The sequence below is a fragment of the Boeremia exigua genome, assembly GCF_020726555.1.
Source record: "Boeremia exigua strain MPI-SDFR-AT-0100 chromosome Unknown C7974scaffold_3, whole genome shotgun sequence".
In the NCBI taxonomy this organism is placed as follows: domain Eukaryota; kingdom Fungi; phylum Ascomycota; class Dothideomycetes; order Pleosporales; family Didymellaceae; genus Boeremia; species Boeremia exigua.
Window position 1 is genome coordinate 298,235 of NW_025763520.1, and position 27,304 is coordinate 325,538.

General features: G+C 51.4%; 10 protein-coding genes across 10 annotated transcripts; 5 read left to right on the plus strand and 5 right to left on the minus strand.

Annotated features, from left to right (window-relative positions):
* Window positions 1-50: 50 nt before the first annotated feature.
* C7974DRAFT_431535 (uncharacterized protein) lies at window positions 51-2,283 on the plus strand (the record flags this gene model as incomplete). Its single annotated transcript, XM_046144787.1, has 3 exons — window positions 51-710; window positions 955-1,218; window positions 1,570-2,283. 3 exons carry the CDS (start codon window positions 51-53, stop codon window positions 2,281-2,283), a joined length of 1,638 nt encoding a protein of 545 aa, XP_045999820.1.
* A 635-nt stretch (window positions 2,284-2,918) lies between these two features.
* Window positions 2,919-4,055, plus strand: C7974DRAFT_352776 (uncharacterized protein). The gene is made up of 2 exons (XM_046139519.1): window positions 2,919-3,260; window positions 3,367-4,055. Exons 1-2 carry the CDS (start codon window positions 3,052-3,054, stop codon window positions 3,794-3,796), a joined length of 639 nt encoding a protein of 212 aa, XP_045999821.1. The 5' UTR covers window positions 2,919-3,051; the 3' UTR covers window positions 3,797-4,055.
* Window position 4,056: 1 nt separating this feature from the next.
* C7974DRAFT_387320 (uncharacterized protein) lies at window positions 4,057-5,935 on the minus strand. The gene is made up of 4 exons (XM_046141151.1): window positions 5,438-5,935; window positions 5,295-5,353; window positions 4,884-5,245; window positions 4,057-4,832 (listed from the first exon to the last, which is right to left on the minus strand). Exons 1-4 carry the CDS (start codon window positions 5,877-5,879, stop codon window positions 4,112-4,114), a joined length of 1,584 nt encoding a protein of 527 aa, XP_045999822.1. The 5' UTR covers window positions 5,880-5,935; the 3' UTR covers window positions 4,057-4,111.
* A 117-nt stretch (window positions 5,936-6,052) lies between these two features.
* C7974DRAFT_329503 (heterokaryon incompatibility protein-domain-containing protein) lies at window positions 6,053-8,620 on the plus strand. Its single transcript, XM_046139061.1, has 3 exons — window positions 6,053-6,205; window positions 6,252-6,583; window positions 6,645-8,620. The coding sequence occupies exons 1-3, from the start codon at window positions 6,135-6,137 to the stop codon at window positions 8,258-8,260; spliced, it is 2,019 nt and encodes a 672-aa protein (XP_045999823.1). The 5' UTR covers window positions 6,053-6,134; the 3' UTR covers window positions 8,261-8,620.
* Window positions 8,621-8,920: 300 nt separating this feature from the next.
* On the plus strand, window positions 8,921-11,333 carry C7974DRAFT_448533 (heterokaryon incompatibility protein-domain-containing protein; the record flags this gene model as incomplete). Its single annotated transcript, XM_046145673.1, has 4 exons — window positions 8,921-9,096; window positions 9,144-9,532; window positions 9,636-9,796; window positions 9,893-11,333. 4 exons carry the CDS (start codon window positions 8,921-8,923, stop codon window positions 11,165-11,167), a joined length of 2,001 nt encoding a protein of 666 aa, XP_045999824.1. The 3' UTR covers window positions 11,168-11,333.
* Window positions 11,334-12,501: 1,168 nt separating this feature from the next.
* Window positions 12,502-13,469, minus strand: C7974DRAFT_387325 (NADH-ubiquinone oxidoreductase). The gene is made up of 3 exons (XM_046141152.1): window positions 13,106-13,469; window positions 12,812-12,979; window positions 12,502-12,731 (listed from the first exon to the last, which is right to left on the minus strand). The coding sequence occupies exons 1-3, from the start codon at window positions 13,430-13,432 to the stop codon at window positions 12,597-12,599; spliced, it is 630 nt and encodes a 209-aa protein (XP_045999825.1). The 5' UTR covers window positions 13,433-13,469; the 3' UTR covers window positions 12,502-12,596.
* A 71-nt stretch (window positions 13,470-13,540) lies between these two features.
* C7974DRAFT_387328 (fungal-specific transcription factor domain-containing protein) lies at window positions 13,541-15,431 on the minus strand. The gene has a single exon (XM_046141153.1). It carries the CDS (start codon window positions 15,255-15,257, stop codon window positions 13,752-13,754), a length of 1,506 nt encoding a protein of 501 aa, XP_045999826.1. The 5' UTR covers window positions 15,258-15,431; the 3' UTR covers window positions 13,541-13,751.
* A 74-nt stretch (window positions 15,432-15,505) lies between these two features.
* C7974DRAFT_461208 (ATP synthase alpha/beta family, nucleotide-binding domain-containing protein) lies at window positions 15,506-21,202 on the minus strand. The gene is made up of 14 exons (XM_046146159.1): window positions 20,911-21,202; window positions 20,784-20,850; window positions 20,704-20,725; window positions 20,609-20,657; window positions 20,476-20,560; window positions 19,647-20,425; window positions 18,733-19,521; window positions 18,628-18,680; window positions 18,096-18,395; window positions 17,972-18,041; window positions 17,778-17,872; window positions 16,967-17,708; window positions 16,010-16,916; window positions 15,506-15,958 (listed from the first exon to the last, which is right to left on the minus strand). The coding sequence occupies exons 1-14, from the start codon at window positions 21,175-21,177 to the stop codon at window positions 15,705-15,707; spliced, it is 4,479 nt and encodes a 1,492-aa protein (XP_045999827.1). The 5' UTR covers window positions 21,178-21,202; the 3' UTR covers window positions 15,506-15,704.
* A 119-nt stretch (window positions 21,203-21,321) lies between these two features.
* C7974DRAFT_387338 (uncharacterized protein) lies at window positions 21,322-21,992 on the plus strand. The gene is made up of 2 exons (XM_046141154.1): window positions 21,322-21,847; window positions 21,908-21,992. Exon 1 carries the CDS (start codon window positions 21,446-21,448, stop codon window positions 21,656-21,658), a length of 213 nt encoding a protein of 70 aa, XP_045999828.1. The 5' UTR covers window positions 21,322-21,445; the 3' UTR covers window positions 21,659-21,847; window positions 21,908-21,992.
* A 794-nt stretch (window positions 21,993-22,786) lies between these two features.
* C7974DRAFT_304363 (uncharacterized protein) lies at window positions 22,787-24,139 on the minus strand (the record flags this gene model as incomplete). Its single annotated transcript, XM_046137977.1, has 5 exons — window positions 22,787-23,193; window positions 23,243-23,687; window positions 23,738-23,808; window positions 23,863-23,899; window positions 23,948-24,139. 5 exons carry the CDS (start codon window positions 24,137-24,139, stop codon window positions 22,787-22,789), a joined length of 1,152 nt encoding a protein of 383 aa, XP_045999829.1.
* Between the last annotated feature and the right edge of the window lie 3,165 nt (window positions 24,140-27,304).

The following is a 27,304-nucleotide window of genomic DNA, read 5'->3' on the forward strand; positions in this document are numbered from 1 at the left end:
ATCCATCCCAACGTCCTCCCACACCCATCACACCCCAATCCGCACCCGCGATGCTCCAACGCACTCTCCTCCGCGCACCGCACCGGCGCCCCCAGCACCACCTCCTGCGGCGCTTCGCAACGCACCCCACGCCGCCCACGCCCGCCTCGCGCCTCGACCGCCTCAACCGCCGCCTCCCGAAATTCCTCCACAAGCACACCGCCGCGCTCGCCACCGCGCCCCTCTCGCACATAACCGCCTTCCTGCTTCTCCACGAACTGACCGCCATCATTCCCCTCATCGGCCTCGCCACCACCTTCCACTACACGCACTGGCTCCCCTCGTGGTTCGCAGAAGGCGCCTGGGTGCTGGCGGGCGTGGAGCGTTTCGGCGCGTACTTCCAGCGCAAGGGGTGGGTGCGGAGCGCAGATGTGGCGGCTGCGGAGGAGGGGGTCGAGCTGCGGCGGCGCGACCGCGCGTGGCATTTGGGCGAGGGCGGGGCGCGGGTGCTGGTCGAGGTCGCGACGGCGTATGCGGTGACGAAGGTGCTGTTGCCCGTGCGGATTGTGGTTAGTGTGTGGGGGACGCCGGGGTTTGCGAGGTGGGCGGTTGTGCCGGTTGTGAGGCGGTTCAAGACGCTGTTTGGGAGGGGGGCGAAGCCGGAAGTTGCGAGGGGAGGGGGGACGGGGGCGGTGGGTGGTGGGGCGGTGCCGCGCAAGGCAGCGGAGGAGGTACTGAGGAAGTGAATGTGTAGTGGCAGTGGTGGAGGGTGATGGAAGCGCTCCAGATCGCTCGAACAGTGTTGTTGCCACTTGAAGAGGGGAAGATGTACACGACAGGCGCAGCAATATGACTTTCTTAGGTGAATGGTAGTGACCGACTTCCACGTGCTCGAGGGATAAAGGTAGACTGTTCGTGCGCCGTTTGCTCTTTCTCTCCCTTCTAGCTCGATCAGCGACTCTTCCCATTCGACAGAAACCCACCAATATCGAGATGTGTTTCGGGGACCAAACGAGATACACCACGAGGACCCGCATCCAGAATGGAGTGCGACTTCAAGAGGAATTGGTGGTGCCGCGCCATCGAGGCTCCTTGCGCCGCAGGTATGGAGCATCCTACTATCCCTCCAGGTACTATGCTCGCCCTCCCGGAGGCCACTACAGTGGTGGCGCCATGCGGTATCCTGCGCGCTACCCTGCAAACGTTGGCTATCCACGAGCCATGGGCGCTACAGCTATGGTACCTCGAGGTTATATGCACGGCGCGGGCAGTCACATGTCTGGAGGTCGCGCTTTAATGCCGAGTGCCTACGATATGGTGAGTGCATAATTTCTTGTTTGCGTTTGATTTTTCTCGCGCTTGCCTCCATCCCACCGCCTCTCCACGTGCACCCGATCTGGACCTCGAGCTCTGTTGGACGGTTTCATTGTGCTCGCGAAATCGCTGCCTCCAGGCTGGCGTTGCTCTGCACCTGCCTTCACCTCAACGCCCCAGCAAGACTTCTCTCTGCACAACGCCTCGCCGCCTTCTCCACCACAACGACCTGAACACGTCTACTCATCGAGTGCGCTCGCCAACATGGTGATGGAGGGCTACCCCAAGCCCCGCCACAATTACATCTACAACCCCCGATACGGCCAACGCGGCGTCCTCACCTACGCCGGCCAGCAAGCCAACGGCGCCTACCCCTCCGGCGTCGCAGGCGCCATGATGCCCAGCTACGGCTATGGCTACAACTACGGCGCAGGAGGCATTGGCTACGCCGCCGCACAACCGGTATACCACCCATACGCCAGCGCCTACAACTCGTACCAAAACTACTCGTACCCAAACTACTCATACCCGAGCCACGCCGCCTACGCCGCGCTGGGAGGCTACCACACCGCCAGCCTGCACGGCTCGATGTACTCCCTCGCTAACTTCTACTCCCCGTACCAGCGCTCCTACTACGCCACCGTGCCCTCGTGCGGCTACACCGCACACGTCTACCCGCCCGGCCCCACCACCTTTCACGTCGCCAACAGCCACGCCGCCGCCGCCGCGCCGCCGGGTCCCGTCCGCACGTGTGCCCATACGACGCGCGAGGACGTGCAGATGGAGAACCGCCGCATCGCGACAGAGCGCGGTGCGTATAGTGCGAGGCGCATCAAGCCCGCGGATGCGCGCGATGACGATCCGTTCTGGTGCCGTGAGCGCAACGGCGAGTGGCATCTGAGGACATACTATCAGATTGAGAATGAATGCTATCCCGGGCAGTGGCTGATGGATGCGGAAATGGGGTTTCTTGTGTTCCACCGCGGCTGAGGGTGGTCTTCATGGCGAGGGTGATGGGTGGAGGCGGATGAGGGTGGTGGATGCCTCGGCGGGAAGGGGGCGATCTGCTGCTATTTCAACAGTCTTTTTGGGCCGCTAAACTGCTTCTTGGCCTTGTTTGATGGGGAATTTCATTCCGGTGCTTTTCTTCGATAATACCCAACATTTTCAGGGCGGCGGAGTCGATTTGGGGCTTTCAATGGTCATGGCTGGCGTTTGGGAAATGAGTACACAGCGGACGGCGTAGTATACTCAATATGACTGCTACACTTTTACACGTCCATTCTTGACGCCAACGCAGCCAGTCTCCCATCCTACACAGCTCGGCTGTCTCAGGACTGGTCAGCTTCGAGGTCGGCTGAGTGTGGAAGAAGAGGTTGATTCAAAATGATTGGGACTAACGTTAATGAAGAGCCCGGTCGCAAATCGCCGCGCGAAGAAGGGAATGAAAAGGATCAAATGATGGCTTCACGCCGAAACTTCACATTGCAGGCAGGCTGCATATGTACCATATAATCTGCTTTGGAAGAGTGGAGATGCAGGCAGCTATATCGTTTTGGATAAGACTGCGGTTTGCATGCAGCCAGTTTCTAGGCAAGTCCTTTGAGATTAAAAAAGACCGAACGAGCACATTTTCTGTATCATTCCTGGTAGCATTCACTGAACATTCATAGGTTAGTCTGGATGGACCACTAGCGTCTGCCCCACCACCATGACATCAGCCTCTTTCCGCGCCACTTCACAGGCCGCCAATTTCCAATGCCGCAACAACACTCCTCAATCTCACCGTTTTCCACCTTCCTGATCGCGACTTTCTTCCTGTGCTCCCTCTTCCCAGGAACCTTCGTCTCCATCCTCTGGGCACCCTACAATTCCCTCGCCGCCTACTACTTCCCCGCCGCCGCACCGCGCAGCACCGTACTCTGCACCAGCCCCAACATCTGCACCGCTGCGCCCACAATGTCGTGGTACGTCTCCCCACCCAAGCCCTCCGATCTCCCAATCGCAAGCTGCACCTGCCGGCCTCCCCAACCCCGCACTCCCCAGCGTCCAACCCCACCCTAACACCCCCAGGACACAAAAGCAATTCACCCTGCCCTCGCGCAGCCGCGGGTCATACCTCATAACCGACACCGTGCTCGACGCGCTCCCCGAGATCAAATCCTACAAGACGGGGCTGCTGCACCTCTTCATCCAGCACACGTCGTGCGCACTCAGCCTGAACGAGAACTGGGACGAGGACGTGCGCGCCGACATGAGCACGGCGCTGGACCGCATTGTGCCCGAGGACAAGAAGCGGCAGGGGCTGTACCGCCACGATGCCGAGGGCAGCGACGATATGCCGGCGCATGTCAAGAGTGCGCTGGTGGGTGCGAGTGTTATGGTGCCGATTACGAATGGGCGTCTGAATACGGGGACGTGGCAGGGCGTGTGGTATTTGGAGTTTCGGGATGGGAGGCATTCGCGGAAGGTGGTGGCGACGATTCAGGGCGAGAAGAATTGAGTGGGGGTCGAATGGAGAGGTGTTGCGATTTACACTCCAGGCCGCGGTGCATCTAGGGAAGGGCGGAGGTAGATGGTAGGGAGATGATTTATGACGGTAAACCAGTTTTTTTACTTGTTGTAGAGCCCGTCATAACACCCCGTCCTGCTTGGAGGAGAGCGTCGGTTGGAGAGCAGCAAGCTGTAGAACCACGTAAAATGGAAAACTTCGCCGATGGAAGGCAGAGCATGTGCAGCAACAAGATCATGGGCCAGGACCGACTGCCAGTGACAGAATCTATTAACGTCAACAGTAAAACGAGCGACAGCTACGCACTCAATTTGCTCTCCTCCGCCTGAACCGCACAACCCTAACTTCGAACTCGCGAGCCGTGCGAATCCACGGCTCCTCTGGGAATGCATCCCAATCATCCGCGTATCCGACGGGGTTAAAGACCGGAGATGAAGCACTGTAGTCACTTTGGTCGTCTCCGTCAAGACTCCAAGACGGCTCCAAAGATTCATCGGCGCCCCAGTCCTGGCTTGTGACATCTGCGCTCTCTTGGTGGTCATGAGAGGCTTCTTGGCTGCTCAGCAAAGCCTCTTCTTGGGTGATTCGACCCTCGATGCGTTCATCCTCGACATCGATCGCCTTGTTCCCAGGCTCGCTGTCACGCGCACAAGTTTCCTCTCCGTCAACACGTTCCGCCCACCTCATCGCCTCCACACGCCCATCGTGTGCCAACTCGCACCGCGTGCCATGCAGCGGAAACTTCCAGGTCTGCGCACACTCCACCACGACGTCGAGCTGGTGCTTCTTGACCGCGAAGGTCTCGAGTACGAGTTCGAGCGTCTTGAGGCCGGGGAGCGTGCCGATCACGCTGCCCCATGTCGAAGTGTACGCGGGATGTTGCCCTGAGCGTCGAGAAGCTGCCAGCGCAAGCATGTCGGCCACTGACGGCCTGTCTGCGCCGCCGCAGGCTGGGTCGAGCGCGAGCTGTTTATCCTGATCAGTGGTGCTGGGATCTTCGGTCCAGGTCCACCAGTCGGTGCGCGACCTAGAACGTCAGTCGATGGCATTCCGGAATGGGGTCTTTGGGGAAACGTACAAGCGAATAGTGAGGTGTGTAATTGAGCGTGCTATCATAGCACGTGCGGTGAATGTACGGGGATAATCATCTGGATATGTACCACTTGGTTCGTTCCAGCCTTGAGATAGCGTGACTCTGTCTCCATCTTGCATGCATGGATTGGTGTCTTTAGAACACTCTACAAGCCCAAAAACGTGTGCCTGTGTGACATTTTCTGGGCGGTAATCTCGGCGGCGGTCATTGTAGAATCGTGGAGCGACGTAAGCTCCCGCGTGTCTTATTGCGGGCTTCCAGTCTGCTAGAGCGTACTCCAGATCGACCCCTTCAAGTGAGACTTGCTGCAGACTTGAATCGAGCCGTTGAATCAACGCATATTGCCACTACGCACGTAATCAGCGATGTTGGGGGCCAGAATCAAAGGAGCATTACCGGTGCGATGCGTCCGAGGTTTGGACGTGGGCGGCCGTAGATGCGGTATGATTGATACCCTTTGAAACAGAAGTCAACGAACCATACACCGACGAGCAATGCACTGAGCTCTTCAAGGGTTTTCGCCTGAAGTAATTGCTTACCGTTGAGCTGCATCGGCAGACGATAGGCCTCTAGATATACAGCTTTACATGTCTGAAGAAGCGCACACGCAACATCCGACCTGGCAACATCGGCGTCAGTGCCACTCTCCCTCCGAAACATATTATCATCAAGTTTGAGTGCATCGTCATCTGTGAGCGCGAACTGGAAGATTAGAAGTCGGATTTCTTCAGGAAGCACGCTATAGAGCGGGCACGAGGTTTGTTGTTTTATCTGCCAGTACGGCGGGAGACAAAAGGCCAAGGGCTCGATGGGTCGTCCATAGAAGCAGCAGCTCTCAGGCCCTAGATTTCCTCGATCCGCAATACAATCGCAGTGATTGAGGCCATCACTGTCGTGGCAGTTGTAACGGACCAGTTTAGTTGTGCGCTTGGGGTAGCGTTTTGGAACGTCCAGCTGCAAACTGAACTCATAGTGAGCCATGTCGATTATTGAGAGCAGAAATTTATCCGTCTGAAATGTCGTGGAAGATGGTAAGTAGATCTGGAGATTGCCTACATACAAGAGTAGGTACATCCTAATTAGGCAAGCGGCATGTCAGCGCTTGGCAATCCTGCAGCCTGGTGACCTGGTCTGCACAACATGCTCCCTTTCTTCTGCACTATTCTTTTTCGGCCTAAATCTCGGACTCGGACGTACTTCCTATATTTCCGCTCGGTTTGAGCCGCGTCTGCATCTATGTCGGCCTTACAGCAACGTAAGCCTACGGCGAGATGGTTGCAGAAGACGGAAGAATACTTTGCACTCATGTACGTATCATGGCGGTGACGTTTTGGCCATGCTGATGATTAGAAGGCGCATGTCACCGCACGTTTTGCTTAACAGTAGTTCGAAAAGAGATGCCTTCACAAGATTGTGGAAATTTAGCAGCCAGACTGCAAGCTACCGTGCCTTGTGCATAATCACCTGTCAATACTGCTCACCGCTCATGGAAAGGGCATACTTCGAAATAGAAGACTTGAAGAAAGGTTGTAGTTTCTGCGAGATAGTCCGCCAGACTTCCCGTCACTTTTCAGTGAAAGAAATTAGAAGTGGAATATCTGTCAACTATGGATATCCTGGCATTGCTGTTATATTAGAGTGGCTTGAATGTAATTTCTTTATCAGAGTACAGGTTCACTCCAAAGGTAAGTTTGCAGTCCTATCTTTGGTTCCTATGCAAGGAATTGCTGCTTGACGCATATTTAGAGCCTCATAACCCACACAACCCGTTTCCGCCCCCAAAGAACAACATCAGCTTAGATCCAGGCTCTGTATCAGCTGTGGATGTAGTGCAAGGTTGGTTTGCCGACTGTGAGAAGCGGCATGACCTTTGCGCCGCTTACACTAGAGAGAAGCGATCTCTGCCAAGTCGCATCCTCCAAATTGTTGGGGAAGACGAGATTCGTCTGATCTCTCCGTCTGAACTGATAAAGTATACTGCTCTTACTTACTGTTGGGGGGGCTCTAGACAACCTATAACAACAACTGAGAATTACGCCAGCCGTTGTCACAACTTCTCGTTTCACGATTTTCCACAAACACTGAAGGACGCAATATCCTTCACTCGCGCACTTGGTATTAATTACATATGGATCGATTGCCTGTGCATTGTGCAAGATGACAATGAGGACTGGGCTGCTGAAGCTGCCCGCCTGGCTGATATCTATTCGGGCGCATTCGTTGTTCTTGCTGCGACCCGATCGAGCGACGCTGCTGAAGGTTTCCTACAGCAACGCGAAAAGCCCCTTGAAATCTCCATATCAAATGGACAAAGGCGCAAGCTTGAGGTTCAAGTGAGACGCACGAGCAACCATAAATGGTGGGATGGGGGTTTAGACCTGAGAAACCTCCCGCTGTTTCAAAGAGGCTGGTGCTTGCAAGAACGGCTGTTGGCATGCCGTATTGTGCACTTTCTGCCTGACGAGATCTTATACGAGTGCAAAGAAGCGGTACGATGCGAATGTGATCTTAGGCACGAGATGTCGAAGTCCAAAGATTGGTGGGTCGACACTGAAGGAATGCTGTGGCCTCCGATCTCAATACAGAACAGCGACGACTACAATGATGTTTACACTTTCTGGTTACGGTGGAAACAACTCGCATATGAGTTCAGTCGTCTCAACTTGACGTACGCAGATGACGCCCTGCCTGCACTTTCCGGATTCGCAAGTCGTTCCCTTTCTTTGCACCCCGGGAGATATATCGCAGGTGTATGGGAAAAGGGGATAGCGTTTCATCTCAGCTGGTATCGTCAGACTGCGATACCTAGCACAGACGATGCAGGGCAGAGTCGCACAGCATCCGTACCCACGTTCTCATGGCTATATCATCTCAACCAAGTTATGTACCCAGTCATCCTTTCCAACTCCCGTCCCATATGCACATATCTCGATGGAGGCAGTACACTGACTACATCCGACCCTTTCGGTAGAGTCTCAGATGCATTCATTCAACTTAAAGGACACTCCATCAACGGCCTAGATCTGATCAAGTACCTCAATAACGATGAGGACCATGGCCTCGCTGAAGAAGCCGTGTTGCTACGGACACCCATCTCTATCAAGATAGATGCATCACCACACGAATACTGGTCGGACGATGTATTCTATCCACGGACAGCACTGATAAAGGAGCTCGATTGGTGCACTGTGAGGGGCTTTGGCTTACTTCACTACACGTTTAGTGGCGACGAGGTTGTCATTCTGTTGCTGCTTTCTCCTGCATCAGATGGCTCGTCGTTTGTGCGGGTCGGACTTGTAGGCCAGTGTCCCAAACTCATCTTCGATAAGTACGCCGCCGAATGCACTGTCACTATAGTGTAAGGCTACACAGTGGGGGTGATCGGCTGTCTGCAGGCCGGATCACATATGGACGACACGAACGACTTAGCACAAGGATTCTTTACTTTCGACTTTGCTCTTCTGATCAATTTTCAGCTCAGAGTCGTGCCAGATATGGAGCGTGACAAAGGCAGCGCGGGAAATTCAAAATCAGTTAGAATATCACGAATTTGCCTTGAGTCGACACAAGAAGTGCACTCGTTTGTCGCAGAATAAGGCTGCCATACAAAAGTATCTGTTTGTTTCAAGTCTGAAGTCAGCTTCAGTAGCATACTTGGTACATCGGGTCAGCAGACATAGCGATCGTGAGATCGTGTCCAGGTAGAAAGAGGTACTTGCTGGAACATGGTCAGGAAGGAGAATGGCAGGAAAGAGGCGCTTACATAAGGTAAGATGCTGCTCAGATCAGATGACACGTGCAAGACTGCCGTCAGCACTTGGCAGCTCCAGTCTCTCAACCCCTCATTTCTGTTGCTCTTCTCAGCTATCCACTCTACAAGAGTGGCCCCGATCAATCTGTCCACAAGCGCAAACCTGCTATGTTCAGCACATCTCTTCACATCGAACCGGAACTTTACTGTATGAATTCGCATAGGTACCTAGTTTAGAGTGACAAAGGCGCAACTATTTCATACTCTCAACATGTCGCGACGCCGCGCCTTGTCGGTCTCAGGCGATTGGCCTGTCAAACGCTCGTCTCACGACGGATATATCATCATCCAAACATCTCCGGGAGGTAGTGATGAAGATGTCGAAAGACAAATTGGCCGGCCTTCACTTCGTCGAAGACATACAGCGCCGTTTAGTCAAAAGGAACTGTAGGTGGTCGCCACAATGTACAAGCTCCATATCTGACTTTGAGCAGGTCCCAGCCAGTGCCAACTCACCTTGACGCAACAAGTACTTGGTTCAAGAATGACTTACGCCTTGTTTGCAAGATCAAACAGACGCCGAACTCACTGCTCTCGCTATTCGTTGCTACTTGTGCCCGTTGCGTTCCAAACTTTTTCTCTGTGAACAGGAACCTATGTTTTGGCGACCCAGTAGTTCAGATCGTGAAACTGAACTCAACATGTCTCTTGTGCGATATCATTCATCAGGTATACCGCTACCTATTTGAAGAAAGGGTGTCGAACTTCGACGAAGTTGCAATCCTGTACGATCACAGGGACGATTTCCTGCGGCTCATGTTTTGGTATAGTGATCAAGATGCACAAATTAAGAACATTGCTCAAGTACACCTGTACTCAAGAGGTACGTAGATCAGTCATCTTTTCATGAAAAAATAAGCTAACGTAGGTAGAGCCAACAAACACCCTAAACCCTTTTCCCGTAGCACGCTATGACATATGTTCAGACATTCTGTCACCAGCCATGCTAAGTAAAATCCAAGGTTGGATCGATGTTTGCGTCAGAAACCATGAAAAATGCGGAAATTCTATCATCGATCAAGCATTCGTTCCGAAACGTCTCATACATTTAGCTGATAGCTGTCGTCTCATCTCTCCCGAGTCACCAGTACGTTATATCGCACTCAGCTATTGTTGGGGACTTCTTGAGCAACCATCTCGCACTACCAAGAACAACGTCTTCATACGCTACAACGATATCCAGTGCGAACAACTTCCACAGATTCTCCAGGACGCGATAATCATGACAAAGCTCCTAGGATTTCACTATCTCTGGATTGACTCAATCTGCATAGTACAGGATGATAAAGAAGACTGGGCAGCAGAAGCAGCAAATATGGCAGACATCTATTCAAATGCACACGTTGTTATAGCAGCTACAGGATATAGTAGCGCCACAGAGGGTTTCATTCAACCTCGAAAGAAGGTCCAGGCTATTATTTCGCATGTTGACCCGGAGCACTCGGTTACGGTCAATGCTAGAGTTGTAAATCACCACGGCCGTAAGGCGTTTGAAGTGGACCTGGTCAATCAACCGTTGTCTACAAGAGGATGGGCACTACAGGAGAGAATCTTGGCTGTGCGGACTGTACACATTTTACCGAACGAGATTCTGTTCGAATGTAAATCGGGGTTGATGTGCGAGTGTGGCCGCGCCAACATTACAACACTCTACAATCCAACTTGGGTTTGGCCTCCCAGATTTGACAAACCAAAGTCAAAGCCAGATTCAGACATTGTCGTATGGACAAGGCTTGTGGAGACATTTAAGAAGCGGCATTTGACCTACGTAAGCGATACATTGCCAGCTCTCTCAGGTCTGGCGCAACGCATGCTTACGTTGAATCCCGGGCAATATTTCGCCGGAATATGGGGACGAAGGTTCGAACATCAACTGAGTTGGAGACCACAATACTCACAGGATGTTGCGACCGAGATGCAAGAGGCGGACCTGTATCTGCGTCAAAAGCCTACGTTCTCATGGGCTACATTTCCAGGTCCTATTAAGTTCGGTGTTGGGAACACGCAGCCGATTTGTACTTTGCTTGGGGGTCACGTCATTCCAGTAGCAGCAGATCTCTATGGACAAGTCAAAGAAGCCTCATTACGCATATGTGGTCGTAGTGTTCCAGGTGTGGAGATGGTAGACAAGATCATGGGTGCCAAAATTTCGGATCTCAACATGAATTATGACACCTTACACCATATTACTGTGTACCTCGACAGGTTCCGGAATTTTCCCATGTACGAATTTCCTGAGACTCCCCAAAACACTTGGTATGAGGGCTTGGAGGTTGCTTGGAGCTGGAACAAAGTAGTGTGTCTAGGTCTCGGTGTGGGTTTTAGGAACTGTACCACAATGCTGTTATTGCATCCATCACACAATGAAGACAGCTTCATGCGTGTCGGGCTTGTGACGGAGTTTCCTCGTAGATGGTTCGATGAGCTTGCAACTGAACGGATCGTCACCATAGTGTGAGGTAACTGTGTTTGCTCGATACTTCATAATTTGACGATCAATGGCAGTTTCATTATCTCTGTAAAATTCGACATCCCCATACATTGGGGGTCATCAACTGACCGCGTTTTGTCGGCTATTCGTGTCTCCATTGTGGTGCAATCATGAACCTAGTGGCAAATGCTAGAGCTTGTTATCCTGATACCAGCATAACAATAGGGCTTGCATGAATTGATTAACAAAAACGAGAACCTGAAGATGACCAATAAACGTTGCCATGTGCCTGATTTACTACCTACAACCTTCTCATCCAAAAGATATCGTGAGGGCAGTGAACGGGAGCACAACAATCCAAATGTTTGACAGCCTTGTCCCGAGATATACTGGCTTCGAGCACAAATCTCCCGAATCAAACGCAGAGAGTGTTGAGTCGTATCAGATTACTGTTTTCCTCTGTCCATGCCATGTCATCAACGCGTAAAACATGTCCGAATCACTGCTGGCGTAATTTATTCTCAAGTATGACAGATTGGCGATGATCCATGTTCAAAAGTGGCGAAATGACTTAGTCCGGTTTCCAGAATTTGATTTTGACCTCCAATTGCTGTCTTGTAGGTCCTATCGTCAGTTCACTCGAAGCGAATTCTCCATTCTTGTAACTTTGGCTCTTGAGAACATTGAAGAAACGAGTCGGGGGTGTTCAAAGTGCAAATCTTCTCACAATCAAATCGTTGTCTGAATCACCGCTAGAATGCCGATCTGATATAGGACAATAGGACCTGACGCCAGTCCATTGCGCAAGCCCGTTTCTGTGGAGCCCGTTGTGAGCACTTCGGATTCATGTGGGCGTCTTGATCACATGCATGTTCGCATGAGTGTAAAGCCAGCTTCTGCACCTATTATTGCACGAACTCTTCTTTCTCGGTCATCCAGATACAATGGCTCTCCTACATTTTGTCTCGATGATGCACCAGCATGTCCACAGCGCGCTTTGGTACATCCAAATGCGGCCTGGGCTTAGCAGCGCTATTACTAGAGCATAAACCAGAATAAGGTACCAACGTGGGTATTGGTGTCGCTTTTGAGATCGCTCGGCTTTGGTTTCATACGTACTTGGGTGAATGCCGTGTCACCATCAGGTAGTCCGCCAGTAAGCAAATCACATGATGATGGGAAGTCAGAATGATCAGTCCGTAATTTAGAAACATGACCTCGCTGGGTAGATGTGTCGGCTCACGACCATGAACCTTACGATATTAGCTAGATATCTCATGGTAGTGGGTAGAATCAGAGTTAGTCTGTAGAACTTAGTTGTCCAATGCAGGGGTTCGCAACTATTAGCCAGAAAAGTAAGGGTCCAGCGGCAATGGTCAAGAATGAGCCACAAACAATCTTCGTTCTTTCACTACGTATGTACAAGCACGTCTCCATAAGCATTGTTGCATTCAATCTACCGTTGTGCGAGAGGCTCATCTGTAACCTTCTGTGCTTCGTTGACCTCAGCGGCATTGCCCTTGGGTCCGAGTGGGTATGAGAGCTGGTCTGCGGGCAGAGACTCGAGATGTGCGCGGTGGTGCTCGTGAGCCTGTGCTGTATTAACCTAAATTCGCCTACGGGGCTGCCAATTTCCATCGTGACTGGAGTCTGGCACAAGTTTTGACGTACGAAAGGAAGACCGCAGTATGTGCACCAGCAGATCTGGGGCTTGTCGGTGTTGATGAAGATCCTGGGGTGACCGAGGGGGCCACCTCCACCGTCGCAAGAAACAATGCGGTCGTGCGTCCAGCGGACAGGCTGCTGGTGGATGAGATCGATGGCAGCGTATGGGCGGGGCTGCACATAGGTTGTTAGCATTGATCCTGTTGCTCCCTTGAACCGTTCAAGCCCTCCTCAGCTTCGTCTACCCCGCGTAACCCCTCAATCGCATTTCTATGAAAGCAGTCGGCAGTATTCCCGTACCTGATCCTCAATAATGCTCTGCTCGAACCTCGGTCCGCTCATAGCAACCTCTCTGGGCTGCTGGCTCCTGCTCCAAATACCCTCGCGGTTGGGGGCTTGCTGCTTCCTCAGCTTCTCGGCCTTCTCAACACTCTCCTGCAGAACCTTGTCGAAGGCGCCCTCCGAGGAGGTAGCGGTGGCATTGGTCTCGGAAACGGTCTGCACGTCTTTGCGCGCGACTGGGTCGTTGGCGGGTACTTCGGATTTAGCCTGCGACGAGTAGGCAGCCCGGAAGGTTGGGGTGGCAAAGCGCAGGGCGCTGCGTGCGCGAAGAGTTCGGGAGAGCATTGTGCGTTGTGGACGGGCGGAGGACCGGCTACAGGTGCTGTACAAGGCGTCGTGAGCTATGATGAGGTTGCTGGGCTGTCGCGAGTGCCAAGATCGCGTTATGTCAGCACCGCGTTCATTGGCTCCATGCTTTACTGTACATCATGGCGACGATAACCATCCCTTGAGACGAACATCGTGATATTCACTCTTATGCATATGACTGAACGTTCTCAGAAAGTTTAGGTGACATACTAACACAGTTTAATCCAAGAAAATTCTTGGTGTTCGGAAATCATGCAACAACAGTCTACTATGCCAAGTGGCCAGAGGTATGCATCTAGGCAAGGTCGACCTCTCTGCCTCCCCTCTTCAAGATAACCTGAATACAATCCACTTTCTCCATTCCATACTGCCCCTCCATCCTCTCCTCCTCGTCTTTTGCTGTCCAAACATCCTCCATATCGCGCATCACTCGGTTCCAGCTTGGAAACAGCTTCGACACGTACATACTGCGGAACCTGTCTCGTACAAACTGCCGCTGCTCCCTTCCGATAGACTCGCAGCCTGCCGACCACAGTGGCCATACGTGCGCCGAGGTGAGAGGCGAGGTCACATCAACGCGAGATATGTACACGAGGCAGCTCTGGATGTGCTCAACACTGATAGGGTTTGGAGCGCCGACTCCGAGCCATGTCCGATAGAGGTAAATGAACGCGGCGTGTCGGTAGGCTTCGGCTGTGAATCTGATGTCTGGATTGCTGTCTAAGTCGCTGTGCTGGGCGTCGAACCGCATGGCTAGCAGTTTTTGCTGCAGAGTCCGCCCAGTGCTATCTTCGTCTTCGGTGAGTGCGTAGTCTCCGCCTTTTTCCCTTCTTATCTTTATCGCGTACTGAAGTTGGCTTGTGCGTGCGACAATCAAGAGTACTGCAGCTATGCTTTGCATGTCGTCTGCTCCTTCAACAGCCTGGAACTCTGCATCGTGATTGAACAACGGTTTCTGGCCTCGTGAAATTGACGACAGGATATCATGGTACGCGAAGAGACTTAAAAGAAACCGTGCACTTGATGAATTCAGCCAGGAATCCGTTCCTCGTCGAGAGATCATTGCTTTCGCTCCCATCAGATGGTTGACTACATTGGCTTCGTCGTCTTCCCCAAACAGCCGTGCCGAGACTTGCATCATAAGCACAGTAGCAAGCGCAGGCTCGGAGTGTGCCTGTTGAGGATCCTGGATGAGAGCTTGGAGTAGATGGATAGCATCTCTTTGATGACGGTAAGCCTGAAAGCGTAGTGCTGGCTCGGAAGTCTGTAGTGCCAGATGATTTGCTGCCATCGACAGCACAGTTGATCTAAGGGCAGCCGAGTCGTATGCCATTGACGTAAGGTGGAGCTGAAATGGTGTTGGTTTGCCACCTCTTGGTGCAATTGAGATTAAAGAAGACAGTCGTTCGGCCCAGTAGTGAAGCAGTCTTCTATCGCCTGCAGAGGTGTCCGGGCTGAGACCTGTGCCATGAGCTGGCGTGCGTGGTACACTAATTACGGACATAGTCGTTTCCATCGTATCCGGTGAAGCAGTGTATGTAGAGGACGCTGATGTATCGCTGGCTATACTTGCTGGAGTCGAGATACTGTCATCCGACTTCTTCTTCTTCCTTTTAGCCCGCGGTTTCTTGACCACCATTTCGGGAGGTTGCTCTTGCCATTTGAGCCTAATACCATAGCCCTTACAATTGATCTTGAGTCTTGTGCATCGTTGACAGAAAGGTTTCTGCTCATCACATTTATAGCCAGCTTCCCTGCACGTCCAACATCCAGTCCGAGTCCGTTTATGTGTTGTCGCCATGACGAAGTTTTAGTGCTTGATCAGTATCCATTCTTATCAAGCTTTTGATCTGCGAGAAAGACGCATCGCCTGGAGAAGCTTGTTGAAATGCTATCAAACGCTTTGCGGTCTAGGTCGGACACAAGTGGAGGAGGAACGCAGTGTAGGGAAGACCGCAAAGTTTCCTGGTTGAATGGGCCGAGGCAACCGAGCCCCACTTTCAGCACCAAGAAGGCGTCATCTGGGGGAAAGTATGTAAGCAAGCTATTCCACACAGAACATAGATTCTTAGTGACTATCAAATTACAGACACCATGTTATACGGTCACTTGCTTCATTCAAACCTCGCTTGCTGTGGATATAAACTGCGCTCAATTGACTTCACAACCAAAATCTAGCACCCGAACACCCTGCAGAGAATGCCAGCCCAGAGAATGTTGTAGAAATCTAGTCACCCGATCTTTCCATCTACTGCACTTGATTAACAATCTCCTGCGCTTTCGTCAGACTTTCAACCATCTGCTGGCAGTCCTTCCGCCTCCTGACAGTGTACTCGGACTCCTTGAGCAGCTCTTCGAGCTCGTCGGTCTTGTACATGTTCGTGAGCAGTTCGCTCTGCATGTTCTCCCTAGACCACGCAACAAGGTTTAGCATAATAGCCTTGGGAACCATGTCGATCATTGTGCGGCGGACGATGTTGAAGTAGGATGTGATGAGCAGTTCTGTTCAATCGTCAGCATGATAAAGATATATTTGCTTAGGGGAGTACTGACTGATGACTTCGACTTCCTGTGCTTCTTTCTCGGAGAGGGTACCAGAAGCTTTCAGTGTTGCTGGAGGAGGCTCCATAGCAGCCATCTTCTTCTTGTTCTTGCTAGCAAAGAAGGATCCAAAGAAACCACCACCCTCCTCTGGAGCGCCTCCAAGAGACGGCGACATCGATCGTGGGGGCACTTGAGGTGCTATGGGCTTGCCTGTCTTAGGGTCGACCTGTTGCGGCTTGTTTCCGTTGTGACGCTCGTGCACAATGGCCATGGCGCGAGATCCGTTAATGAAATCGGGGTGGCCAGTGTTGATGTAAATGGCTTCCATACCAACAAGATCACGAACCAGCTTGTTCGTGGGGTCCATCGCCTTCTTAAGGAATTGAACGACAACAGCGTACAGCTTCTCCTTGAGAGCTGGGTAGCGTCTGAAGGTCGGCTTGTTCAGAAGCTGCCCAAGAATGCGGATTAGTTCGTCGTAAACTAAGCTTACGCACTTCAAGCTAGGGTCTTCGAGTCGTTTGATCTGTTGCTTGACAATGAGTTCAAATGCAGTTGTGCCAACGAAAAGTGCCGGCGAAGAACCGGACGAGTTGTAAAGTACGGTCCTGATGTCGACGTCTTTGACCTGGTCGAACGGATCCACAGACTTGACACCGTTCGCGTATAACTCGTGGTAGACGAACGAAATACGTGCTCCACCCGAAAGCTCAGTCGCAGAGAGCTCTTGGTTGTTACCATCGAGAACACCTCTGTACTCGTTTGTAAATTCGGTGATCATGTTAAGAACGATGTTCGAGCTGTTGCCGAGCAAGGAGTTTCCGAGTTGGCCAAGCTCGAGCTGGTACTTCTGCAGCGAGGACGAGATACGCGCTTTGATGTCTGGCAGAGTTTGCTTGATGTGCATCATGAGAATCTAGCAGCGTTAGCAGATGCACAATGGCCTTTGCCTGCTTATAAGCTTACCAAGTTGAGCTTGCGAGCGAGGTACGGAGTACCGCAGTACGTGGCCTTGTTACGGTATGCCTTGTGGTTTTCAAAGAAGGATCGTTCATGCTCGAGAGCGTGAGAAATTGCCTTCTTGTTCTCAATGTCCCTCTGCCCTCGGTTGACGACAGGAACATAGCCCAGTCGTAGAGGAATGATGCGCCCAGCAAGAATGTCAACGACATCAGTGCCCTCGTCCATCAAGTCCACCTTTGTCAACACACCAATCGTCCTCTGGCCCTCGGGATCGACCTCTCGCGCCAGCTTCAGACCGTCCGAGTTGGCCAGATCAGTGTTGGCGGCGGTGACAGCCAAGATGATAGCGTTCGGCTTGCTAATCTGCTTCAGGACCATTTCCTGGATCTGGCGCTCAATGTCCCTTGGCTGATCTCCTACAGGCACTCTTGTCAAACCGGGCAAATCGACGAGAGTAAGTGTCAAGACATTCGGCGAGTATATCCGCAGGTTGATAGGTGCTGGCGAAATGCCTGCATTGCGTCCAGTCTTTGCCTCTGTTTCGCGAATGATCTCTTCTCTGATCTTGTTGAAGTCGAAGAACTTCTGACCGGGAATGTGCAGGAACTCTCCCCACTCGTCGGCGTTGGATTCGGCGTCGCTGGTTTTCACCTCTTCGGCCTTGACACCATTCGCTTGCGAAGCGCGGTTGATGAGCTGCAAGACGAGTGGTCTTCGGGTAACAATGCCAGAGCCTCGAGGCAAGCTATCAGAAGAGGCAGTCAGTTTGGAAGCCCGACAGCTGCGACCAAGCGCCTAACCACAGAGCACTTACAAATCGCGACCGACAATGTTCTCCAGTACTGAACTCTTTCCACTGGACTGCGAACCAACGACGACGATCTGGGGCAGATCTATGGGGTTTTGCACCTGCGATAGGCATCAGTATTGTACACTTCGACACGGGTGCGGCGCAGGCAAGATAAGGCAGCGCTGGCGCATTTGCGATTGTACAGAGGCGTTACATACTCCGACTGTGGTGAAGACATCCTGCAATCTGTTCACAAGCGTGATCAGGCCAGGATCGTTGACGTTGATGCTGTCACTCTGTTAGCTTTGAACCCCAGACCGCATCCCCAGATGCCCCTCGAACACAGAACGCACGCATTTGGGTTTGTCGCCATAATGGGCGAATGTATGGGGTGGCGTAGGGTGCGCAGTCAGTATGCGCACGAAGCAGAATATGTAGGAAGAGTGGAGGTGTTCGCTCGGGCGCCGATGGCGGTGTTTGGGAATCTGGGCGTTGGTTGAATGCGGGTTGCGTAAAGGGTAACCGCAACACATGCGTCCCCGAGCTAGGTGCGCCACTGTGGCTGAGGCCCCTCCGTCACCGTGCTTCGGACCCTGGTAATTCACTGCAGGGTACACTTTGACGAATACAAGTTGATCAGTTCTGCCAGCACAATCATTGCAAGCGCAGCTAGCTGCCTGTTTTGGTGATCAATTGTATTTTGTTTTGCTCAGCCGAGCATATGACGAGTTCGGTGGTCACAGGACACGAGCACGCGTCGTCAGCGATTTCAGGCGACAACATTTGGCTCTTGATACAATTCACAGTCTATGTTCAGCAATTTACTCAGAACTACTTCGCTATGCAAACACCGCCTTCGCACATCGGCGTCTACTCGTCGATGACAGAGGCGAATTTCTCTGTCAGCTTCTGCAACAGCTGCTCGTACTGCAAAATATGTCAGTGTGTATCGTGACTGTGTAATGCACATACGACTTACCTTCTTTGTAATCGCCTCCTCGCCTTCGGAAGGTACTTCGAATTTCATGCTGCGCAACTCGCTCTGGATCTCAGACGTCGCATCACGGACCTTGGGCCAGCTGTGCCCCTGAGAGACGGCCTTCTGTGCCTCGTCGTGGAACGCCATCATGTTCTTCATCATCCATTCCGTCTTCCACAGAGGACAGAATTGGTCGTAGTCAGAGTAACCGTTCTGCTGCAAGAAATCCTCCTTGAGCAATGTGGCTACATCAAGGGTGATCTTGTCAGAGTCACCCAGGGCAGATTTGCCGACAAGCTGCACGACCTGGTCGAGGTCGTCGGAGGTTGTGAGCAGCTCCTTAATGCGATCACGCAGACGTGGGAAGTCGGGGTTGTTCTCGGCGTAGTACTTGTCGAGCGGTGTTGTGTACTTTGAGTAACTGATCGACGTGTTGACCGAGGGGAAATGCTTTCGCTGAGCAAGCTTCTTGTCGAGACCCCAGAAGACTTGCACAATGTTGAGTGTACTGGTTGTAACGGGATCGGAGAAATCACCGCCTGGAGGACTGACGGCACCGACAATAGAAACGGATCCGTGGCGTTCGGGGCTACCGAGGGCAGTGACACGGCCAGCGCGCTCGTAGAAAGACGCAAGCTTGGCGCTGAGGTAGGCCGGGAAACCTTGATCAGCAGGCATTTCTCCGAGACGTCCAGAAATTTCACGCAGAGCCTCGGCCCAACGCGAGGAAGAGTCGGCCATCATGGCAACGTCTTTACCCTGATCCCTCCAATATTCAGCTACGGTTATCTGTGTGCGTTAGTTTTGAACTTATGAACTTGTAGTCGGCAAAGTAAAGGTTTGTGTAGCGGAAAGGAGGCACAAAGTACATGTAGGAGACGAGAATTGTCGAAAAAGTGGAAAAAAGTACTTACACCAGTGTAGATAGAGGCTTCACGGGCAGCCACGGGCATGTTCGAGGTGTTGGCGATGAGGGTGGTGCGCTTCATGATAGGCTCCTTTTTGCCGTTGACTTCGATAGTAAGCTCGGGGAAGTCCATCAAGACCTCAGCCATCTCGTTTCCTCGCTCGCCGCAGCCGACATAAACAATAATGTCTGAGTTGGAGAACTTGGAGAGAGACTGAGAAATGACAGTCTTTCCACAACCGAAAGCACCGGGAATGCAGACGGTTCCACCCTGGACAGAAGGGAACAGCGAGTCCAAGACACGCTGGCCAACAATGAGGGGCTGATCGGAAGACAGCTTCTCGTTTGAAGGACGAGGCACTCGCACAGGCCAGCGGTGCATCATGCTGTGCTCGGTCTTGACGCCGTTGAACTCGATCTCCAGAATCTTCTCATCAACAGTGTAGCTGCCCTTCTCTGCGATGCGGGTGATCGTTCCGCGGGCGCGGGGAGGGAGGAGAATCTTGTGCTCACTGACTAGAGAGTTCTCGAAAACAGTTCCGAAAACGTCACCTCCAGTGATGTGATCGCCGACCTTGAGGCTGCCAGGTGTGAAATCCCACTTCTTCTTGCGGTCGAGAGCGGGCAAATCGATACCACGGGGAATGTAGATAGAGCTCGAGTCGTCGGCAATACCCTTGAGAGGACGCTGAATACCGTCGTAGATGGTCTCCATGAGACCAGGGCCGAGTTCGACAGAGAGAGGCTGTCCGGACCTCCGGACGGGATCACCGACAGTAACACCAGCTGTATCTTGTTAGCCTATAGTTTGGCAGCTCTCCATATGGTTGGCGTACCAGTCTCCTCGTAGACCTGGATGGTGGCCTTGTCGTGTTCAATTCGAATCACTTCTCCTACAAGGTTGTCGTGACCAACACGGACCTAGAGCCATTAGCCAGTACTCCTCTTGTGCGCATTCAGACCACATACAAGCTCGTACATAGCAACACCAATCATGTTCTCAGCCACGATGACGGGACTAGGATTATCAGTAGGCGGCGCAGACGTGCGAGGTGGTGACGTACCCGGAGACCGAGAAGACCTGGCCTGCAAAGGATTAGCAGTTGTTCGCGCATGCTGTCCAATGCAAAAATGTTAAACTTACCATCGGGCGCCTTCTTCCCCTCAGCCTGCTGCGACTGCTGGGGCTTCTCCTGCTGCTTCTTTGGTTTCTGCCACCCCGCCAATTAGCTGCCTGCGCTTGTCTAGAGCTGCACCTTCGGAGAGCTTACAGGACCCATCTTTGCTACTGGAGTCTGAACGCGTTCCTGGTTGCTGTCGCTGTCGCTGTTCAATGCGATGGGCGGCGGCGGTGGTTCGCTGACGTCTTCGCGGTGCGGTGTTATCAGCGGGCTCTTGGGGAGCGGGATGTTGCGCGGCTCGACGTCGTCTTCGAACAGACTGCGGCTGCTCGAGAAGGTCGAGATGTAGGAGATGTTCTTCTTCTGGATAAGATCGAGAAGAGAGGGGCGCTTGGTGAGGCGAGGGCGATTGAGCATCAACGTCGGCGGTGTTGCAGGCTGGAGTTGCTCCACACCCTGTCAGTTAGCGCGGCGTCCAAGCTCGTAGCTCCAACAAGGCAGGTTAAAACCGCGTCATATGCCGTTGACACTGCACCCAGGCACGTCCGACCAGCCACTGGGCAGAGCGCAGCACCAGGCATTACAAAAAATCGAACGTATACGCTTGAACGGTGTTATTTAGTTCCATTCATGTAGCTTCTTAGTGATAATTTGGATCTTATAAAAGTGCTAAGTAGTTGGTTGGATGTGCCTGGGTGCAGTATGCTGCTACCTCTGGTGTAATATCACGGGTCTCTACTTACAGCCGATCGAGGTTCTCGATACATCGTTTGAGCAGTTTGTGGACAGCCTCATGGCCCGCCTGTTGCGCTGTCAGAGTGCCACTGGTGCCATTTCCGGAATGACGTATGCTTCGTCCTTTAGAAGTAGGCCTGACACCGATATTGCGATCATCTGAACACATTCAAAACGACCAGAGCGCTTCACATATAGACATCTACTGCCCATAGCTACTTAGCAGAGCGCATCATCAGGCAATAAGGATCTCATTAAGGCGCTTTCATGTCAGAAGATATGCGCTTAGCAGGAGTCATTCAGTGGGAGTTACCTTGTCTCTCAAGTTTCAGAAAAAACGGCGGATAAGACCCTATGTACTTCGTAAGCTTACCAACTCTACAGAATACTGAACTTGTAGCAACCATAATACCTAAATCTAGAATTTAGTTAAAAGTTTCCTATATTGTAGGTAAAAAGGTATTCTGTAAAGTTTTTAAGTATTTCCCCTACTTAACTGTTGTGTGGTGTACTTGGCTTATATTCTCAGTTCGCCATTTATTCTGCAACATGAAAGCTTGTATGTGCCTTATCAGCTACGATTAACACGGTTAGCATCCTACGAAAATACCATGTAGCTGACCGAGAATATTCAGTGGCTGACCGGATGTGCTCAGGTGCAGTACGTATTCCCTGTCATACCTATAACCAACTAGTAGATTTGCAGGTCATCAGTGTCTCGCTCCGATAGGAGTCTTGCCGGAAGATCCAGCTGAACACGTAATGCTATGCTTTATGGATTTAACAGTACGATCCTTTGACCTCGCATTTCTCTATCTCTGCCTTTCCGTATTTCTAGACGCTCACGAAAATCTCTTGGTGCTTTATTGATTTTGATTATTACAGTATAGCAGGTGTAAGTAATCAATGTAGATCCTTCAATATCCTTCTTCTAGCAGCACCTCTCTGCAAGTAATAGTGAAGCACACTAGACTAAACAATAAAGTGCTAACATTAAAGCTGAAATATTCTGTATACATCTACAGGTCATGTTTTGTTGACAACTAGCTGCTGCGAAGTCTTGTGACACATTGACTACTTACCCCTGTCATACTGTAGTATATGTGCCTTACAGTGGAAATCTAGAAAGCTTAAGTGCCTGCTACCTAGTGTGAGAAGGTGTGATCAAATTTAAGCCATCGAATTACTCTACCTCATGTGTGCTTTGACCCCTTCTGTGTTTCTGGGCTAGGCCTCGGGTGAACCACCGTGTTCCAATTGGTCACTCCGATCCATCCCGATTCCTTCATGCTCACCAGGTGGGCTTGATCCATCTAAACAGTGAGCCATATCGATACTTCAACACCCACGAAGTACTGCTCGGGCTTGTACTTGTACTGGAAGTTGAGGCTCTGGAAACCGTAATGCTGACAGGTACTTCAACACCTTCTGAATCATGGCTTAGACCTTCCACAGCCGTATCGCGCCTAGCCTGTGCCCGCTCGGCCGCTTTCTCCTCGTCTATCAAACCTCCGCTGAGTAACGCCAGGCCTGTCAAGCGTCGCAAAATCCTCGTATCTTCACTAGCTGAGACAGGCTGTTCGGACACCATGGCTGGAATCCATTTGGCAAACAGAGGCTTCATGACGAGCAGTGAGGCGCAGACGATAGCCACGTTTAGTTCGATAGCAGACAACACCACAGCGTAAGTGCCAGATTCTACGGTCTTAGTATAGCCAGGCAACCAAACTCAGGAACGGCAACTTACCGGTCATCTTGCCTTGATGAGTGGCCTTGTGCACAAGTGTCAGCCTCAGGATACTGACCACGCACACAAGCCCGCCCAGACCGAACACAACCCAGAGGGCCCATTTCTGCCGTCTCGGTAGCTTCAGCTTCCCTACGATCGGCATAGGCAGCACCCATATCGCCCAGTCAATCACTATGCCGATGATGCTTGTACTCCAGAAGTGTTTCTCAGCGTTCATGCATTTCCCATCGGCTTGGACGTCCCAGTATGTCTTGATCGGATTGCAGAGGAATATAACGCCAAATACGCCCCATGCCGTCGCGCCGAGGATCAGAGTAAGGAGGGCGTAGCAGTGGAACTTTGGGTAGCGGAGGTGCGAGAAGATTCGAAGATACTGGAACGTGAAGGCAGTTTTGACTAAATTGATGGCGAGCTGGTAGAGGAGAGATTGTGCGAAGATGAGCTTATCAACTGTCAGAACGGCCCGAACGATCTTGAGTCAGGAATTCATACCTTAAGCATGCTCGAGAGGCGTCTAGGAATGGACTGTGCCTCAGATGCGGGCGACATGTCGATGCTGTACTCTATACAACCCTCTCAGCTCTGTCTTCTGCATGACAGTGTGTGTTTCAGCTTACCTGCGCCAACTACAGCAGTCATACCTATAGACACAAGCTAACTCGAGATTAGGAAACCAAACTCAAGCTTGTGTTATATGCATACCAAAGCAGCCGTGATAAGGAAGTCCTCCCTGCGCCATGTGCCCGGTGCAAGACGTATTCTGCTATACCATCGGAGCAGTACGATAGACAGAGCCAGGACTGTAAAAACAACAGAGGGAATGAGTGCCGACTGCTGAAGATTTGCCGTAGCTTTTTGTGACAGTACAAACCAGCTTGGGGAGTTGGTAGGCATTTTTGATCGATCGTAAGGTCACCAGTCGCACTATTTTGAGATAAAAACATGTTGTTGTGAGATATTTGATGTTAACGGTTGCGGTCTACTCCGAGACATTGCGATTTCGTGGGATTGTGTCTCAACGGATCGGTAGGGCGCATCATCAACAGTTCTAGCAATGGTTGGTATGATGTAAGGTTGCCAGACTCATCGCAACCGTTGTCTGTCATCTCAAATGCCAAAACGTATGCAGAGGAGAGGTAATGAGTGGCTGCAGTAGATTACTCCAGTCTTACTGTGCGCTTTCATATACGGTGGTGAGCCCGTCGAAGCTCTGAATAACGCGTAATACGAAAATGTTCTATTATCTTCAACGCAGAGCTTGATGATGGAGATGACCGTTGAGTGGTCAAGGGTCGAGAGTGGAACCGATCGGCGCCAACGACGTTGGGGGACTTGCACTTTATGGTTGCGGGGTCTTCGAGCGTTGTCAAAGGAATGGGTGGGAGTTTGAAACTGATTTTCGGTTCAGGTTACGTATACATAGTATCATCCTTGCAAGGCTCTTGTTCCTGTTGTCTAATTTGTACTCCTGAGACACCCGATGGGCTGATGATCATGTGTGCGTAGAGCAAAGTTTCCTCCGTTCTCGAGTAAGCGTTCGGATACTGGGCTACAGGCCGAAGTGTTTTACACCAAAGGCAAACTCATGATTCCATCTTGAGACAGTCTGCAAGCGAGATCTCAACTGACGCCAAAGCTTTAACATGATAGCGCCACGAATATGACGATACTACGAAGAGAACTAATCTTGATCGTGATCGAGACCGCTGTCAAACTTCAAAGGGCGATTAAAATTGCAGCCTCGCGACTTCACCGACCCTAATCCGGCGGTCGCCACCAAATATGTGAACGGCTGGATTAGCTGGATATTTAGAATATTGCTTGTAATGGAAAGATGTTGTTACCGAATGAATGGATGTATTCGAATTCCATTTGTGCGACCTACTAATGGTTCGCGTGCGTCTGATCATGTAGTCTGCCTGGGGTTCGCTCAATACGAGAACGTGTGACATTTATGGTACTGCTCGTACGTAAGTAAATTAATGGACTTCATGATTCCAAACCGACTTGTCCACTTTTCTTTATTCGGTAATATTCGCGGTGCACATGACTACTAAAAAGAAATCTAAACTGCGCGAGAATGGAAATTGTGGTTCAGCACGGTCAAAGTCTTGGTTATGACCTTTGGTAACACGATACAGTCAAAACCGCCGGAATGGTGGAAACAAGCGAATGGCACAAGTGCGGCTATCATTGTGCCTCTAGTCTCTACTGAAATCTTAATAGTATCAAGGGCACATAAGTCAAGCTGTGTAGGTCGCAGCTTGATTCAATGGTGTCGCTACGCCCGTAGTAATGTCTGAGTTAAACAGATGTGTTCCCGAGCATATCGTTTCAACAAATGTCGGTATTATGGAGGTGGTGTTTTAGCTTGCAATATCACGCTTCTTGGGTGTTTGCGTAAGCGAACATGTAAGTGGTGAAGGTGGGGACGAAGAATGCAATGTCACTTTCGCATTGGTTCGAGATGGAAATAAGCTTTTCTGGGGCCTGGAGGTGCAGACAAGATTTGAGTAAATGCGCGACTGTAATGGGGCGACGATTGGGAAACGTTGCAAGCAGGTGCACTAGCGTCAATCCGAAAAGGGAATATTTGAAATACCTACCACGGCGCGGCTGGGGTAGGCGGCTTGTAGAGCTCGCGTACGGCAACAATTTGTCAAGACCACCTGGTTCTTGCATCGACGGCAAATCCATCTCTAGATGAAATTTAGGTCCATCGGCTTTACTTTACGTTTATTGGACTGGATTTCCTATCTCGCATCCAACTAAATCCAACCCGGCCTTCCGCGCTTCCTTTGGGTCCTTCTAGTGAGACATGGCAGCGCTCGTCGGTAAATGCCCCGACAAGGTGGTTGATTGCAGCGTGGCCAAGTGGAAGGCTCGTCCCGCGCCCCCAGATTTGGCATCGTGCAAGAAATGTTACATGTTGAAGTGGACCATTGGCCTGTAGCGAGAATTGCAAATCAGTCATCTTGAGTATATCTCTCGCATCTGACCCCAACTGTTCTCCCACCATCATGGCTTCAAGATCATCACGAACCTCATCCATCTGTTCCTCAGACACTATGGCATCTGTGTCATCACACCAGTCTCAACACCCCTACTTGAGTCCTGGACGAGCCTCCACTATCAAATCATGGACAACCTCTATTGAACGCAGTCACCAACCACGATCTGCTTCAGAAGCAGATCTGATATCTGGAGAGGCTGCTATCGAAGCCTATCAACGACTCAGAGCCGCACTTTTTTCCAAGCCCACTTCGTCAACCCGTGGCAAAAACGGATGAATACCCACACTTCGCGGTGACGACCATCGCCAGCAGAATCTTCTCATAGACTCAACTTTCAAACAACCCTCGGAACGAGTCGACGGCTTTGTCTAAGCATATAGCCGCTGCAGGCTTAGAAGCGTCTCAAGAACTCACTCATTCATTTCCGGCACTTTTCACGATACCCAAAACTTATACCCCAGCTTTAGTCTGGCGTTGGTGGCGCGTAGACGCCAAGTTCTCACATTCTTAAGGCTTACGAGAGATGAATTTGGAATACTTGCGATAGTGGCTTTCGATATGACATATACACGTCATACTTGAGTGCTTGTTTTGAGATTAAACATGCGAGCTTTTAGAAAGCACCTAGAGAGTCCTCGCAATCAAAACACCAATATTACAGCTTCTTGATCGCTTCGCATTACAACTTCAGTTGATGATAATGACCGTTGATGCTAAGACCAAGTGGTGAGTCCAGTTGTGCGTTAGCGGCATTTTTAGGATAGCATCGGGTGAAACACATTGCTGCGTCGGAGTACTTAACCGGAAAGGCTATTGCTAGTAGGGCATGCAGCTCGTTTCAACACGCACTACAACTGCCCGGGAGACTGCAGCCAGAAACAACGGCTTCTGTACGGACATCCTCAAAGCTCGTTTAGTCATCTTTTCTGAATTCGGAACAGGTGTTCAGCACGTCGACCTCACCACAAAACCCCCTGCCATCAGTCGTTGTGATGCATGAAGGAGAATACCGGGCAGGGACGAAGGAGAATTCGCGGTCAACTCC